Raw genomic sequence first — 18783 nt, forward strand, 5'->3', positions numbered from 1 at the left:
TTTTTTTTTTTTTTTTTTTTTTTTTTTTTTTTTTTTTTTTTTTTTTTTTTTTTTTTTTTTTTTGAGACAGCACCTTACTCTGTCGTGCAGGCTAGCTTCAGAATTGTAGCAATCCTCCTGCTGCAGTCTCCCAACTCCTGAATTTTAGTCTTGGACTAAAACATCTGATATGTTGTTCATATATTTCTTGGCTCTGACTTCTAAATCACTTGTACTGTGTTCATTTTCTGCCTTGTCTCTATTTTGAGGCTTTCAAGAGACTCGTTCTTCGTATAAATGATGTGGCTTTTTAATGTTTTATCCTCCTGGAAGTAATGTATATTCTCCATGAGCAAGTTTAGAGACAAGACAAAAGCCACCTGTGTGCCTGTGTGCACCACCTTTTATTTGTAGGGTGTTCTAAGGCTGTTTTCAAAAAGCTGCCTTACATAATACTATGTTGTAAATACCTTTTTGAAAATACATGTGCTGGAGAGATGGCTGCCCTTTCAGAAGTCCTGGGTTCAATTCCCAGCAACCATATGGTGGCTCACAACCATCTGTAGTGAAATCTAGGGCCCTCTTCGGGCATGCAGGTCTACACACACATACTCATACATTAAATAAAAAACTTGAAAGAGAGAGAGAGAGATAAAGAGAGAAAGAAAGAAAGAAAAGAAAAGAAAAGAAAGAAAGAAAGAAAGAAAGAAAGAAAGAAAAGAAAAAGAGAAAGAAAATACATATTTTATGAGGTGCAGGTACTTAAATCTTTGAGAACGTGACTCATCTGTGAAATGAGTTATCTAAGTCAGTGCTTTAAGTTCTTGCTGCTTCCTAATTTGTGGAATGGTAATTAAATGAAGTTTTCCCCTTGCTATTTGTAGAGGCTTCATGCAGTTCAGTATAGTGTAAGACTTGGTGTTGAATACACATTTAATAATACCAAGTTATCATTCTTCCACTTATATCCTTCTTCCCCATTCCTGTAGGTTCAGGAATACTAATCAAGAAAATGAAGCTGAGTGAGGTGTTCTTAACCTATATGTCAGCACTAAGGCGAAAGGATCACTTGAACCCATAAGTTCAAGACCAGCAAGATAGTAAGACCTTTCCTCAAAGAGTGTTAAAGAAAAAGGGTAGAAAGGTAAATAACAGAAGTCAGATACACTGGTTATGGGGATTATTTGTTAAAATTGCTAATTATAGATAAGATCTGGGAATTAGCCTTCATTACTATTCATACTTGCTAAAGAAGCAACTTTCTAAAATCAGCCTTTAACTTGATCAAAGGGGAAAGAGAAATGAAATTCCAACAAAAGTAGTAGTTCCTGGTCCATACTCTTCTCCTTATCATTCACAGTTTTGTTTTTTTGAGACAAGGCCTTCAAGAAGGCCACTGCTTCCTGTGCGCTGGGGTTCTAGGCATGCACCACCATGCTTAGCTTGTAGGAGTAATGTCTGGCAACCAGGTGTGGTGTGGCTCACCTTATTCCCAGGTAGAGGCATAACATCTCTGAGTTTGAGCTCAGCTTAGTCTTGAGTGAGTTCAGATCAGTCAAGGCTCCGTAGTGAGCCCTCGTACAAAAAGGAATGAATGAATGACTGAATGACAAACTTAATTTTACACATGTTACCATTGGTTATCTTGTAACTTCCACTATTAAAAGAAGAATTTCAGTTCTCATATAGCTGTACTGTTTTGCTGAAATGGTGATGAGGTTTTGGTTAAATCTCCCATGACATGCTGCACTGTCAGAGTTACGGCTTCGTTACTTTCCTATTACAAATTGTTAGGGAAGTTTTCTACACTTAAAAAATGGTTTTGTGTCTCGCTCTTTACCTCAATGCCTCCAGGTACCTGGTTAAATTGTCCTTCACTTTTTTCACCTCTAAAATCTGTCTGACCTTGTATTTGATTGTCATTTATGCCAAGATTTACTGATCTGTCAGCAAGAAAGCTGCATGACAAAATCTGTGCTCCAGACAAGTCCCTTCCCAGTACTCTTCCACTCCCAAATGGCTTTGTGACACGGAAACCCCAAGGTGCTCGCCTCTTTGATCTGTTTTTCTCTCTCTCACTGGTTTGACTCAGGAAAAGTTAGTTTACTACAGCTGAGTAGTTGTCCTGCATTAGCATCTCTGAAGTGTTCTCAGCGGCTTGTGGCCTCCAGATGCCTATTAAAGCCAGGTGCTGAAAGCAGATGGTCCTTGATGAGGGAGAAATTTGGGGCCTGTTGCTCTCAAAGGCTGTACCTCCTGTCAACAAGGCATCTGCAGGACTATCTGAAGCACAGTGAAATCATTTGACAAAGGTTGGAAGTTCAAATCTTATTTTTAATTCTGTCTACTTTCTACTTAATAACTTCCCTCCAGAATGTTCTTCCTCTTTCTTGACCTTCAACTTACTGACTTTATATGACCCCATATTTACCTCTATGATTCTAGAAGTCATCATTGAGTAAGCAAACTGAGTACTATGTGCCAAGCTTTCTTCTCTGTGCTGGGGAACCAGGGTGAACAACATTTTATTACCCGTTCTCTATTACCGGTTCTTGTGGAACATACCTTTTAGATAAACTAAATACAAGATGTACTTTAAAAAAAAAAAAGCATGTGCTATGAAAAGATGGTTTAAAATTGGTTGTTGCTAAGATCATCGACTACAGAAGAAGGAAATACTATTGAGTTTGAACAGGGAGCTGGAGAAACAGGGCACAGCCATGTGTAGAGAAAACAGAAGTTGGATGGGCTAGAGGAAACAACAGTATAAACATGCCAAGTGAAAGAGCCCTTCTGCGTTGTGTGAGCAAAGGAAGGGAAGAGACCTACACTGTGTCAAGGGGACCTGGGAGGACTTGGGGTTTGTGGAAGGGAGGCTGCCGGAAGGAGGTCTTACCTGAGAGAACGGTATGGCTGCATTTCAGAGTATTATTCTGCGTGAATGGGAAACCGCTGTCTCACCAAATAGAATGGACAGCTTTGTAAGAACAAGTGCCTGCCTGCCAGAGAAAGCGCTTTCCATTCATGGTTTTCCTCAAATGGAGACAGCTTAGAAACCATGTCTGATTATAGACACTCTGTATTCTGCCTATGTAGATAATGTTGGCAGCTTTTCTGTGCTCCCAAATGGTATAAGCAGTGGGATTTTCTGCTTCCTAAAGTGTCCCTTAAAGAAACTTCTACATGTCAGTGAAACATGGAGGTCACCCGACATTCCAGTTCCACAAATAAAATCAGATTTGGAAAATTCTTAGAAAGTATAAAACATTAGTTATAACATTTTTAATTGCTGATCTTCAAGTTATTTTTAAAAATAGGAACTTGCCCCAACTTACCTTCTCTATGTGTTGTAATGCTTCAGTTAGATTCTTGCAGAAATACTTCAAAAGGTCCAACTCATTTGCATTATTCACTGTTTTCACTGAGGGGGTACTTTCAGGATACAGCCTTGGAGACTATCTTGACACTACAATAGATTTAATGTTTAATATGAAGGAATCATTATTGCTTACTTCTTAACTAATACAGGATCCTTTTTATCCTAGTTGCTTTAACTGGATATTTTTTTCATAAATGTACCCACTGTGTATCAGAATCGACATGGTAAAGAAAAAGGCTGGCAACCCTTCCTTCCAAGTGCCACTTAACAGAGTGGCGAGGATTAGTTCTTAGGTGTGAGGAGGAAACTGCCCTTCAGTTACGAGGCCTGCGGGCTAAGATCACAGTCCCAACACCTGAAAAAGAAATGCTTGCTGAAGGCAGGGGAGGCAAGACAAGGTGGGAGACCGGGCATGTCAGGTAAAGTGTTGGAAACCCACATGGTGTTAGTTACTAAACTCTGATTCATAGGATAAAACCTGGAGTGACAGGTCAGAACTGAGCTTGTAAATCTCCTTGATAACAAAGGAGAGGAGGAAAGAGGAGGAAATGGGGGAGTGGAAGCAAAATGAGATGGCTTCTGCAGAGTGATCTCACTTGCTGTTCAGCAGTAGTCTGAACCCTGCAATGTATAATATGAATATGCCACACATGTTTGGGAAAGTTACATAGATTTTCTAACACATTCAGCCCTTACCAGGCATGGTGATGTCTGAGGCCTCCCTGTAATCACAGTACTTAAGATGTTGAGGCTGGAAGACTTGGATTTCAATTTTATTTTATTTACTTATTTATTTATTTATTTTTTCGAGACAGGGTTTCTCTGTATAACCCTGGCTGTCCTGGAACTCACTCTGTAGATCAGGCTGGCCTCAAACTCAGAAATTCACCTGCCTCTACCTCCCAAGTGCTGGGATTAAAGACGTGAGCCACCACGCCTGGCTGGATTTCAATTTTACAAAGCTTTTTGGAAGTTCTAGCTGGCCCAAAACTTGCTATGTAAACCAAGCTGGCCTAAACTCAAAGAGATCCACCTGGCTCTGCCTCCCAAGCTCTGGGATTAAAGGCGTGCGCCTCTGATGCCTAGTAAGAAAGCATTTACACTTAGAGAGTCTAATTTCAGAAAAGCATCGTGATGGAAACCAGCTTTCAGTAGTTCTGGAGAAACTAGACTGGAAAATGGAGGAGGCTATGCTTGAGTAAGATTTTCAAAAGGGATACAAGTAGTATCAGATTATTACTGGGAGATGGGGGAATCTAGAAATAACAGTGAAGATGTAGAAAGAAAGAGAGTCTGGGGTGGGGTGTGGAGAGGTACTGCGCTGTCCTACAGTTGGAACCCTTTGTGGTGTAGGTTGGGCAGTTATCAGCTCTAGAGAAGCACAGGTAAGACCAAGGATGAAAAGCTTTCAGAGGGCCTCACCTGGTTCAGGCCCTGGGATGAGGGAGCAGTAGGTGAGAAGCATGAGCCTGCACAGTCCCAGTGGAAGTGTCTGGAATTACTTCCTAGTAACTCACATCTGGTTTTGGAAGGAGAAGCAGAGAAGGGGAAATGTAGGTTTTGGACTTTGAGGCTAACCAGCAAGAATGGGCATTGAGCATCTAAGCCACAGACTACAGTGCTGACAAAAGAGCTGTGTACACAGAAATACTCAACTGTCACTTGCAAACTTTCAGGACCATTATTAGTAACTCTTTGGATTATATTTTTCGCCTCAGTCTTAATTTCCTTGATATGTTAGAACAAATAAAGAGACAGTCTTGCATCCATGAATATGTTAAATCAGTTTAGGGACAATGCTTTATTTCTTCCCTGTTTTGACCCCTGGTTTCTACACAGTCCACAGCAGGAGCATCATTATTGGCTAATGCCTCACCTCTGACTCTCATGACATCACCTTTGTCTGTAACAAATCAAACTGTGACTCCTTTTGGGATGCTGGGTGGCCTTGTTCCAGTGACCATGCCCTTCCAGTTTCCCTTGGAGCTACTTGGCTTTGGAACGGACACAGCTGGAGTAACAGCCACCTCGGGATCTACCTCAGCGGCTCTCCATCACAGCCTAACCCAGAGTAAGTACAGCTCTACTTTAAATGAGATGAACCATCTAATACCACATTGGGGTTTTCTTATTATAATCATGACTGTATTTCTATAAGTCAATGTTTTAAGTATGTGTGCTGTGGTATTAGAAAGCTCTTGGCGCTTGGACTTAGACTGGTGATAGCTAAGGCATTATTTCTAAGTTTGATCCAAGGGGCTCACATCTTGAGATCATTAACCAGTGTGTTTTCCTCTCAGATTTACTAAAGAGTTTACAGCCAGGAGCTCAGCATGTGGCAGCCCTTCCTCACTCACCTCTGCCTGCACACTTACAGCAAGCATTTAACGGTAAGCAAGCTGCTTGTTCCTACTGTCTGTAAGAATTTAGAGATGCTGAGTAAACATTCTTCAAGTTGGGGGAGTGGAGTGACAAAACACCAGGAAAGTGTTTCCTTTGACTGTCTTCCTCAGTGGAGTAAAGTGACAAAACGCCAGGGAAGTGTTTCATTTGACTGCCTCCTCAGTGGCAGCAGCACGTTTAAGAAAAAGGAAAGGATAAATGAGATCTGTTAGACAGAAGAAGACTTTATTATTATTTTTTTTTTTTGAAAAAGAAAAACAATTGTGATTGGTTGGTTGGTTTTTTGTTTGTTTTATGTACATTTTATATACATGTTTGGCTTACATGTATGTCAGATCTCCTGGAACTGGAGTTACAGACAGTTGTGAGCTGCCATGTGGGTGCTGGGAATTGAACCCAGGTGTTCTGTAGAAGCAGTCAACTGCTGAGCCATCTCAAGCTCAAGAATACTTTTTTGAAGGGTTTTATTATATAGATGTGTTGCTTGAGTATGAATTTATAAAATAACTAACCAAAGTCATAGATGCTGCAGGAAAGCTCAGCAAGCAGGTAAAGGCACTTGAGTTGAGTCCCCAGAACTCAAAAAAAAGGTCAATGAGACCAACTCCACAAAAGTGTCCTCTCACTTGCTCACAAACACTGTAGTATACACGTTGTTGCACACAGAGTCTTTCTTGGAAGGCATTGTCAAGAGCTCTGCAGTTAAAGTCACTGACTGCTCTCACAGCAGACCTAAGTTCAGCTCATGGCAGCTCATAACCGTCTGTGACTTTAGGAGAGATGATGCCCTCTAGCCTCCAGGCACACACATGGTGCACACACATGCAGGCAAAACACCCAGACACGTAAAGTTGAAACTAAAATAAACTGTCTTTAAACTGCTTTACTCTTGAGCATAGGGCAGAAATTAGAAGTGTGCAGCAGTCTTGAGGCAGTAGGCTCTCATTAATCCTGTGGTCAGCTGTTCAAGGCTCATCCTTGAGAGAAGGAACAGAAATCCTATCTGCTTTTTCTGTACTTGATTTGGTAACTATATTCCTGTTGTGTGATTCAATTGGAGACTGATTGATGTGAATGTGACCTCTAACAAGGAAGTAGACAAACAGGATTCCTGTTGCTCAAAAGACTCAAGCTCTGTGTAAACTAACTTCCTATGTAAACTAATTTCCTGTCTGGTTAATACCACTTTCCCAGAACAAGAAAGGGAAAACTAAGTATTTTCCAAATAACTAAAATTGAAGTTTAAAACTGATGACTCAAAAAGTACAATCAAAGGCATTAAACTTGAGTTTAGATTGAGTTTGAAAAGCTTCAACATCACTTCTCTTACTCCACATACAAAACAAAACAGAAAAGCTTTTAATAGACCTCCTATGGGAATCTAATAAAAATAACTGAAAGGGTCTCGTCTAGTAAATGGTTGACAGTAAGTAAGAGCCCATTAATGTTTATTCTCTTTATCTTATCTAAAACAGAGGCCAAAGGGGAGCTTTTTTTTGTTTTGGTTAGTTGGTTGGTTTGGTCTGTGTTTTGAAACAGGGTCCCACTGTGTAGACCTGGCTGGCCTGGAACGTGCTTTGTAGATCATACCAGCCTTGAACTCATTGCATGCTGTGTACCACCATACATGGCTGGATAGACATTTTGGACTTGTAGGCTCTACAACCTTTTTTTTTTTTTTTAAATAACTACCCAACTTTATCATTGTAAAATAGCCACAATTGACTTATAAACAAGTAAAGTTGACTTCCAATATAAAACTATATTAGCAAAAACAGATGTAGCCAGACCTGGACATGGGCCATATTGTACCAAATTCTGCTATAAAGAATTTCACAGTCCAGTTAATGGGATTGCTTTATTTTGATAATTAAATTACTTTGATAATTAAACAACATTACTTTGAATAAAATCCTGTTTTAATAGTATTATTAAATAATTTACCATTTTAATAATTTGGTTATACCATAGATCAGATCATTTCTCTCTACAAATGTATATATTGTGAATGAAAAGAGCCCTGATTATTTAGTAGAACTGTTACTACAACTTTGAAATAATCATTAACATTGATACAGCTTTTCTTCCAAAACAGTCTGTGTTTTGATTTTTTTTTTTTACATGTTTTTCAAGATACTTGGATATGACATGAGTAGATATGACCTTGTGACTTAGGATTCCTCTTCTTGTGAAGTTCCATTCCTTTGTCATTTTCTCTCAGACTTGGCTTCTGTTAGGGTCTTAGTTTTTCTGTCCGGGTCTTAGTTTTTCTGTCCGGTGCTCTGGGCTGTTGAGTATCACTCTTGCCTGGGGAACCCTATCTTCTCTTCCTCCAATGTTTTTAGAAGTGTTACATAGAACAGTTACATATGTTTTCCCAACAGTGACATACAGCAGCATTGATAGATGTAGAAACTAAGTTGCTGGATTTCTGAGTTCAAGGCCAGCCAGCCTGGTCTACAGAGTGAGTTCCAGGACAGCCAGGGCTACACAGAGAAACCCTGTCTCGAAAAAAACCAAAGAAAAAAGAAACCAAGTGGCCCAGCAGCAGACTTGCATCTGGTACCACAAGGCTAGGACCTACACAAAGACATAGCTGCACTATTTTTTTTTTTTTTTTAAAACCATCAATGTGCTATGTTCACAATACTTGGGAATTACCACATACCATATTATGGAAAATACTTAATTCCACTTATAAATAAAAAACAAATAGCCTAGTCTCTCAAAGAAATGAACAGATGGAGTAGGTCCCTGAAGGTGGGCATTGTGTGATCTGATTCCTTTAGAACCCAGCATTGAGCATGGTTATAAGTGAATAAATGGAATGGTACATACCTGCCAGGATAGTTTTCAGTCGCTGTCTTTCTACAGAATCAACTTCTGTAATACCATGTGAGGTAATTTAGAAATGTAATTCACAATAAACTGATTCTTCTTGCTTTTGCTTTTTTTTTTTTCTTTTTTACAATGTGCAAAACAAATCAATTTAATGTTTCTTTTCTCAGATGGAGGCCAAAGTAAAGGGGACACTAAGTTACCACGGAAACCTCAGTGACTTTCCAGAAAGCGAGAGAGGAACCACTTGGCTGGCTGGCGGGACCGACCTGATGGGAAGTCTTGGTGGTCACAGGGCTGCTGTTTCTGTCCATGTTTACATTCTTGTCCCAAGCACTGTGGTGAGGAGGAAAAGAAAGAAAATGTTACTTGAGCAAAGCCAGTGCAGGAGGAAGAAATGCTTTTGTGCAGTTAGTGACCTTTGGTCTTTTAAAATCAAAGTTCCCATGTTAACCAACTTAAAACAGACTCAGCTGTCAAACCCACAGAAGTGTCAATTTGACTTTATAAAAAAAGAAAAAAGAAAAAACTTAGGGAAGAAGGAAGGAAGTTAAGAGGATTTGGGTAAATGGCCATCCATCCTGGGGGTTAGATATGAACACTCTACAGATACGTGCGTAATAAAAGCAGCTACAAGTAGAATAAGCCCAGTTTAAGGAGACTCAGTCGTGTCTGTTTAGTGGACAGGTTTTCCACAATCAGTTGCATGAGGCTCTCCAGACAGTAACTGAAGAGTACTGTACCCTGAAATGTCCTGAGCAAACTTGAATCTTCTCCAGTATGTAGCAGGTCCCGTGCAAGTCAGCGGACTGAAGATGCTTCAGCAAAGTTGCTGTAACACAGTGATGTGTAGTACTATAGCTTCTAGATTTTTAAAGTCAGGAAAATGAGCCTGTGCTCTTAAGAGGCAAAATATAGATAATCCCCTTTTTATAAAAGGGTCTGTTTCACCCTCTATTCAGAAGTAAGTACTGAACTCCTTTCCACAGGTGACTTGTCATCTGGTATTGACTGGTTAATACTGATTTCTGGTCCTGATGCGCAGAAGTAACTGCTCGCATCCTGACATGTGGGTCTTGTTGTTGGGCTGCTGCTTTGCTGCTCATCTCTCCTGCAGCCTGCCAAGAACTGCAAACACCCAGTTCCCTCCCTGCTCAGTGCTCTCTCACTAGCGGTACTTTAGGTGACTAGAGCTGTTGATAGAAACAGGAGTGTGCACAGCATCTGTCTCTTCATGGGTCAAACAAATAGCATATGTATACTAGTGGACTGTTTCTCGTTCTGAAGTGGTATTTTTAAAGGGATGAATTCCAGTAGGAATATGGATGTGCACAAAGGATCACCTTTCCTAACTATCACAATGAAGCTTTATGACCCATACCCAGCGTAGGATGTTTTGAGCATTTGGAATCTTAAAAGTTTTACTAGGATTTACTCAGAATGGTAATATTCAAGTCAGCCTTCAGATTATAAGATTCGTTAATTCTAGTTTTCGTATGCGACTAGAGGCAATGAAGGATGTGAAGGGGAAAACACAATTCTCTTGGGATACATTTTATTTTTGCCTCAGCTATGTTTGTGGTGTCCTTGAATTTTAAACTTCTGAGTATTTTCAGACTATCCAAGAATAAGGTATGAGTGATATAACTTTAGTTTATATATGGTGACAGACTAGCCTGGTAATAACAAGATTGCTTTTATAGTCTCATTATATATTACCCTTTATCATTTAAGTTTATTCAGATAAGAGTGTTAACCAGACCCCATTTTTCTTTGATGAGCAAAAGTCCCAAGAATCCTCTAGGACTATAATAACCAACCACAGACCTGCTCCAATTTTTATGCCTATAATTTGACTTCAACGTTACAATGGCATGCTTAATCGCAAAAAAGTCAATAAATAATTGAAAACTTTAGTTCCAAGAACTCATTACAGTAAAGGAAGATGATTTTTTAGAAGAACATTGAAGCTGGGTATGATGGCCCATGCTTGTAATCCTAGCATTCAGGAAGCTGAGGCAGGAAGATCTCAGGTTTGAGGCCAGCCTGAAGTATTTAGCAGCAAGTCTCAGGCTAGTCTCTACTGGACTAACAATGAGAGCCTGTCTCAAAAAAGAAAAAAGAAAAAGAAAAAAGGAAAACAAAGGAAAGGAATCACTGGTATAATTTCTTGACTATAGAAATTTACTTTACTAATAAAATAAATACGGAGGCTATGTAAGCCCCAGTAGATATTTTGGAAAGATATTGGGATGTTGCAGAGAGGTTTGACTTGAATTTAGCATGTTAAGGTTCATTTGAAAGGTCTCTTAGAGAAACTTGCTCAGCTTTTTGGCTTATGCCAGCACCGGGTAACTTCGTTTCACAGGCCTACTTCCTAGGTTGCTGTGCTGGGGTGTCTGTTGAGGAAGGCAGCCTTGTACTTCATTTTCTCTACCCAGAGAGAAGTCCATGTGTGTTAGTGTCTCTTCTTGCTGATACTTGTGTATTTGCAGACATACATATTCATATAAATCCATCACTATTAAAAGTCAAACAATAATTATAGGTTCTTAAGTCCATCGATTCTGAACCATGCTATACGAAGACCCTTGATGGTTCTTTGCCATCATTAGAAAAGAACAAAATTTGTAATTCTCTTTCCCATGTCATTTTATAAAATTACCCTGGGCTCTGAGACTATGCTGTGTAAAGTATATCCTGTTCCTGTCAGTTTTGACTCCTTAAGGACTGCTGCCAAGATCCCCAGTCCAGCAACCCTTTCATGTTATACAAGTGAATCAAAGTCCTTTCTAAGTGTAAATACATTTCTTTCTATATCATAACATTGAAAACGGTGTCCATACTTTATGGTTACCTGTCTTTACAGTTTTTATTACTAAACAAGCATATAAGTTGGTTATTTTTTAACAGAGACTTGCAATTCATACTGTATTTTTGCACTTAAAGTCAAATTATGTTATTTTTAAAATGGTGAGTAACTGGAAAGGATATCTGTAGAGCAATGTGTATCACTAAAGAACGTTAGCAACATCCAAATGCAGAAGTAAATCAGCACACTTAGGTCCCATTCATGGGGCCCTTGATTCAGGAAGAGTAAACTGTCTGTTTCCAACTGTCTTATATTTGAAATGCCTTCACTGATGTGATGTGTAAGCTGTTACTGTATATAAAGGTGATCCTCAGTATTCACAAGCAATAACAGTCAGCAGCGCTGTCCTCGGGCAGCAGTGCTGGACCACAGCTGGAGACTGTTTGCGAGCAAAGTGTCACGCTCATTCAGAGCCTCCAAAGTAAATGCAAGCAATAATTTCTACTAAAATTAAATTATAATTCTTCTCATGCTTCTGAGAACAAAGAGTGAGAAATCATGATTTTAAAACAATCTGGAGAAAAGATTTGGGGAAAAGAAGCCAAGTTAATCTATAATAACAAAGTCCTGATACTTTGAGGAAATCAAGAAGATTCAATTAGTACATTCTTTCATGCCCTCCACCCCTTTGATGGATGTTATTAGCCCAAATTATATTGTTTTTTGTCATAAACAACCAATAAGGCTTATTTGGGTCCCAACACTGGGGAAAGAACTGGGCATATACCTGTGGGTATAGATTGACTGTGGGTTTGACACCTGCTTGGAAACAGCTTATTGAAAGTGATCTTAATCCAGAATACTTTTTTCCCAAAGCAGATCTAAATTGTTTACTATGCAGAGATGGAAAGGGTAGGCACTCCTATTCTCTCTCCTCTGGTTGTCCTCTCCCACAGCCCTTCCCACCTCTCCTTGATTCAAGACTTTCTGAAATGAAAATTCTACTGTTATTGCGACTGCCGTTGTTTATGAGAACTCTGTTCTTTGGGAATGTCTCTAGAACTCATTGTCTGTCCTACTTGCTGCTACATTTGGAAGATGATCTTTGCCTATGTTGGCTGACTTTAACTGCTTTATTTGTAGGAGACTTTGTCATGTCCTTTGACCCCTGTGTAGAAGAACTAGGGTACTTTACTTTAGGAGTGTACTATAAAAGCACACTGGTCCTTGTATTGTTAGTTAGGTTTGGGATTTGTTCCCTTTGTTGGTTTTTGTTTTGTTTTACTTTTCAAATTGAAAGTAGAAGAAAGAAAAGTCTATAGTCCAGGCCAGACCTGAGCACTGCCCTGTGCTTCAGCACGGTGCTTCTGCTGACCCACGCTCTGAAGGGCACTTTGACTTGTAGTTGTGCATGTGCAGCTCTTTTTTTGGTTTTGCTTTCAGGGTGCTTTTGGTTTTGTAAAAACAAAGCAGAGAAAAGTACAGTAGTAGAAAAATGATCACAAACATGTTATGCAATTTTATTTTATAAAGTTTTAAGGGAAAAGTTTAACTCATTGTAAATAAGTTTTTAATCTCTGGTAAAATGCTTATATTACTCCTCTAAACCATGCTCAATTCAGGCCTTTGTCTTTGTTAAGTGCCTTTTATTTCTTTCTTTTGCTCCCTCTTTTGAAACTTTCAGACACCCTCAAGTACAGACTGATTAAGTCAGGGGATTCAGGAGAGAGAATCTGAGACTTGCCAAAATCATGTCATGTAATAACTCTCTTCCTTCTGCCTTGTGTGTGTGGACACAAGTATGAGGTGCACGGCGTGTATGAAGCCAGGAGCAGCTGTGCCATGGCAATCCTAAGCACTGCCCTGTTGACATTGCAGAACTTCTGCCTTGTTTATTCCATTGCTTTGAGTTGATTCAGATGGGCAGATTGGGAAGTAGTCTTTGCACATGATGCTGGCTTCCCTTTCTGAAAATCTGTAGAAGTTAATATATGTGTGTGTGTATATATATATATATATTTATATATATATAATATAGGGCATTATATATATAAAACATATGTGTTGGTTATTGCAAACATAATAAACTCGGTGGACTCATTGACTATTTCTGGATGTAATCCACTTCTCTCTAGCCCTCAGATCTTTCAGTAGTGTATGAGAAAGCATCAGGATAACAAGAGCATCTTGTTGGTCAAGGTGACAGATGCCCTATGCAGACAAGATTCAGTACAACGAGACTAGTGCTGGAGCCATGGGGTGGTATCTGAATACGTTTTGGAGGAAGTTGACACTCACGTCAATATAAAAAGACGTTTTCTTCTGGGAAATGATCTTGAAATTGTATAGCTGAATCTTCAATACACTTAGATTTTTAGACAGTGAGGAAACACTTACATAATCTGGACATACTTGAGAAATTTTCAGTCTGTGTATTGCCAGATGGTCAGATTTGCCCTGATTTCATGATTGTTTAAATGTCTTTCCTGAGCAAAATAAAATAACATAACTTTCAGTATCTAAGACTTGGGGCGGGGGTGGGGGGTGTTGCTGTTTTGTTTTTGTTTTTAGATGTAACATGTTGAAAAAGTCTAAGTTGAACTGATCCTCTGTATATCTACAAAGGACCCCCTTTTAAGTAAAATTTTAGTTGAAAAAGGAGACTTGTGGCTAAAAGTAGAGGTTCCTGTAACAAAACTGTTGTTAGCCAGCTTAGGATCAGTAGTAAGTGTTAATTTCAAAACTACTTTATCTAGGGGGAAGTCATTTAACCTTTGTGCCTCAGATTACCCATGAGACGATTGGGTATGATAATAACCACCTACCTCCCGGGGTGTCAGAGACTTTACTATGTCAAAAATGTTTTCTTTTTCTAAAACATTCTATATAATTATAGTATTATCTTCCTGCAGAGGTTGAAAAAACAAATGTTTTCCTTATAGTGGATATAAAGAGCACCCTATGGTCTTTAAGTTAAAAAAAAAATCACTGGAATTTTAATTTAGATGTATATTTGATATTTAAACATACCATATTTGTTGTGTGGTATAATTATTAGTTTCAGATTAAATCAAAGGGGGTTGAACACTAAGTTTCTTAACTATCAATAGATTTTTTTTAAAGCTTTTATGATGTTTTTACTTGTGTGATATTTGCAAAGGTTGTGAAAGTAAAGTTAGATAAAGTTTGAATTATGGGTAAATGATCCTGAAAGTTTATAGCCTCCCTTGTCTACATTCTGAATCTAATTTCCTTGTAGTACTTGCCTGGTGATGGAAAACTAATTTTTTACCTTTCTAAGAGTAAATCAGATACCTGCATATGACTCCTGCATCAGTGGGATTCTCCACCTTTGCAGGAGGGGGGGCGGGGCGGCAGGTCTACACTGGGGCAGCTGTGCGTTTTTAACTTTGTATTTCATGCTTCTTCAGCCAGAGCCATCAGCTGTACAGGTTGTAGTAAAATGGGAGAAAGAACAACAAGATTCACTCTCTAGCTAGGGCAGAGGTCAAGATGGTCAGGATAGAAGGAAATATGATTTCCCTAACTCCTGGGAGGAAATTAGCATCATTTTATCTCCCCCTCCAGTCATGCACACTAAGTAGTAATGCATAACATTTTTCTCTTTAAAACCAATAACAACAGGAACAAATGGATGCTACAGTTTTTGTTAGGGCTGAGTGGTGCATGTGAGAGTGGTTGGAGGGGGGGTTTAGTCTAAATGACAGCGAATATTCAGGGTCAGAGAGAGTGAAGTGCAGGGTGTTGAGGAGCAATTACCCAGCTCAGGTGAGTTAGGGGGTAGCGCTGGGCTGAGGCAGCCAGCACATCTGGACTGACCCAGAACTGGCTCAGACCTAGTCATTCTCTAGTCCTTCAAAAATCATTTTGGAGATTTTTGTTGATTTTTTTTTTTCTCTCCAGTAGCCTCTGAATTTCAGCTATGAAGATAAGCATATGCTTCATTTTCTACATTATATTCTTATTCATTCTTCAATAACAAATGTTACGATTAACCCAAAGTAATAAAATTAGGTTTTTTGTTGAATGTGTGTGTTTCCTCTAGAGAAGAGTAACAGAAGCCTAAAATAAATATCCTGTTTTCATCTACCCTAAAATGTGAACTTTACATAAAATGCTAGCTGAAGATCCTTTTGCCCATGGAGACCTAGAGTTGATGTTGTGGAATGTGTTTGCACTTTTATGATAGCATCACCTCAGTGTAATGCTGAGAAGTTTAGTTAGTGTTCAGGTTGACAGAGCTGCAGACTTGTCTTGGACTCTGATTAAAAATAGCTTCAAATATCAATGTTGCATTTGTCTTCTTTTCTTTCAGTCTTTAGTCTTGCCTTTGGTGTGAGCTCTTAAGTTACCACTTGCTCCACTACAGTATAAATTGCCTGTTGTTACATCTAGGAAGAAAAGGTAAATTGTTCCCATATCCTCTTCTCCCTCACTTTGCCATCTGCCCTCAGTTCCCATCAATGTAGTGCAAAGATAGCATAAGGGAGAGTTTACATCTCAGTGGAGGATACAAACATAGATTATATTTAGAGTTTAGTGGAAATGCCTTTGAGTAGCCTGATGCTAAATGACACTTTTCTTATGCACACTCAAAGTACCATTTGCTTTAAGGTGGCTAGTTGTGATCTCCTTGTGTTGTGATGTTTCTACGTGCCTGTATTTCCTATGTATTTCCATTTCTTAGCAGTTAGTATTCAAACTTTGTATACATTTTACACTGCTACCCAAACTAGTCACTGACGGGTTTTGAAGTTTCCATGGTACAAATTAAGGTTCTATACATAGCCTAGAACTTGGGGGTCACTGATGGCTGGGATTTTTTCTCTTTTCATTTATATTAAAAAATAGATTTCACAGGCTGAGAGTCTGTCTCACTGGTGAGACACTTGCCCAGCATGTACGGAAGCTAGAGATCCACACAATCAGTGCAGAATAACAGAAAGTGGATCTCCTTTGTGCATAGCCTGGGGATGGCTTCTTCATTAGGGGCTCACAGCAGTCTGCCTTGCCGACTGTTTTCATACAGAGCTCTTCTGCCAAGGTCTGAGCCAACCACATCATTGAACCCTAATTAGGACCTAAGTCCTAATTTTAGGTTCCTCAGAAAAACCATTACTTGCCCCTACTTTGCTACAGTATTCTGGGTCTGTTTCTTTGTTTGTTTGTTTGTTTGCTAAATCTGGTTGTTAGATGCTTGTTAATAGAGCTCTGGTTAGAATTCAGTTAAGGTTATTTGTCTGAGATAAACACGAGTGTCAGCAGCAGTCCAGACTAGCCACTGTGTGTGTGTGTGTTAATCTGTGCTGAAGTCTCCACATCAGATTGTATTTTCTGTACTTATAATCGTAGACTTTCCTCCTGTTATACGTATCTCTACTGTTTACAGAAACGTTATGCCCTACCAGAAAATTCACTGGCAAAATTACCAAGGATTTGCCCCAATTTTGGCTAGTAATATAAAAAGAAAAATATATTTTTCTTAGTTGACAAAGGTATTTGTTTTAAATAGTTAGACAGTTGAGCCAGCTTTGGTCAGCTTTCTTGACATTTCATCTCTGACTCGATCATAGATTGCGTGTACACTTTGACATGTGGTCATCAGGGACCCTCTCCCAGTAATGATTGGTTTTCCTCCCACATAGCTTTCAGGAAAGAGAGCCAAGCTTTTCAGTGACCTGTTTTCAGCTGTCTTTGAAAGACTATCTTATTCTAGAAAATGCTGGCGTGCTAAACTGTACTTGGAGGAGAGTGTGCTAGTTTGACCCTCCTCAGGGTGTCTCTGTCTGGTTAAACTTATCAGACTTCAAGGGGAGGAAGAGAAATCTCTGACTGGTGAATTTTGTGCCCCAAATAATGAACTTAAGTCTAACCAAGGTGACTAAGAGATGGGTGTTTTATCTACTTGTAAGCAAGGTTTATTTATGGTTGTAAGACTTTCCATGGAACTGCGGACCTATTTGCAAAACCCGGAAAACAAGAGTCAGAATTTTAGTCATGTTAAGCACAGATTTCTAACCCTATGGTAAAGTTTAGATAAGGGGAGTCTTTTGTTTAGTAGCAGAAGGAAAAATAATTATTTATACAGTGAGTGTCCACCCTGCAAAGTCACTTCCCAGTAGGGAAGCAGCTTCTCTTTAGTCCCTTCCGCCCTACCCAGATGCTACCATGTTTGCAAGCCAGTCTCCAAGACGGAGCCGAGGAGTTGATGGTCCCTTAGGGGAGAGGCCCCATTACTGGGTTGCATCTGCTTGTAGGAAAGTGCATTTGCTAACTTGAAGGAATATATGCTGTACTTCAAATAAGTGTGTGACTTAATACTTTGGGATTTTTTTTTCCCTCTAAAACTGGACCTGAACACAGCTTTGAGTTGGTATTTGTAATAATCTCAGGACCTGAAAGATTGTAGCATTTAGTGTGTCTTAAAAATTATGTACTGTACCAGCCATGGAGTTTTGTAAATATACCTGTCTCCCTTTTTTTGTATTATTTTAGTAAACAATAAATAAATAAATAAATTTAATAAAAGGGGGTGGTGATGATGTATGTGTTTGTGTGAGTGTGTGTGTGTGTGTGTGTGTGTGTGTGTGTGTGTGTGTGTGTGTGTGTCTTTTTTGAGGCAAACTGGTGCTTGTTGAGTTTCTAGTTCAGTTCAGCAGGAAATGTAGACCAACTGCTGCTGTTGACCCTGCAATGAGCAAGGAGGAGGTCCTTCATTCTGCCCTCTGGTGGTTCATGTAGTACTAGCAAACTGGAAGTCAGGAGCTAAACTCTTCTCCTCTAGCCATATTGCTTTTGTGTTCTTGGTCTAGCTCCAACATTCTTTGACCTCTGGCATTAAAGCTTCTACACTTTGAATATTCCTGGTTTTAGAGCTCTTATAACTTTCCTAAGAGAAAAGGGGGGGGCAGATTATGAAATAAATAAAAAGCAACAAAAGAGCCTCACATTTTCATAGGCCCGCCAGTGGAGTTTAGATATTTCCAAACATGCATCTGAGATAAACTAGCCCCACAATGCACTCCTCGGTGCGAGGATTTCTGTGTTCATTTTGCTCTGCGACAGCCTTGTTCATATTCTAGGTGTAACTAGCAAACCTGTTTTAAAATGAGAGCCTTATTTGATTCAGTGTAGATGTTTCCTGGCTATCCTCCAAGACAGGACCTTTTTACGAGTGAGTTTTTTTCTTTTTGTATATGTTAATGTGTTTGTTAAATAAAGAGGAATGTAAATATTACACTGTGTCTCTTGTATTATTGGGTTAATTTAGGTTTAAATGTTCCACTGTCAGCAGAGGTTGAGGTTTTAAAATAATAAAACAATTTGCAGTCGCTTGATGGTGTACAAAAAG

General features: G+C 39.2%; 1 protein-coding gene across 5 annotated transcripts in view; it reads left to right on the plus strand.

Annotated features, from left to right (window-relative positions):
- The window catches only part of Ubn2 (ubinuclein 2), an 82658-nt gene extending 64711 nt beyond the window's left edge, over positions 1-17947 (plus strand). For 4 of the 5 annotated variants that reach the window (XM_029535052.1, XM_021189829.2, XM_021189826.2 and 1 more), the window contains 3 exons: positions 5198-5429; positions 5659-5748; positions 8770-17947. In XM_029535052.1, the coding sequence (XP_029390912.1) occupies positions 5198-5429; positions 5659-5748; positions 8770-8819 (372 nt within the window). In that variant the 3' untranslated portion in view covers positions 8820-17947. The remainder of the gene's footprint in view (positions 1-5197; positions 5430-5658; positions 5749-8769) is intronic. The other variant, XM_021189828.2, reaches the window with a different exon arrangement.
- Positions 17948-18783: the final 836 nt, after the last annotated feature.

This window comes from Mus pahari, chromosome 2 (assembly GCF_900095145.1).
Source record: "Mus pahari chromosome 2, PAHARI_EIJ_v1.1, whole genome shotgun sequence".
Taxonomy (NCBI): domain Eukaryota; kingdom Metazoa; phylum Chordata; class Mammalia; order Rodentia; family Muridae; genus Mus; species Mus pahari.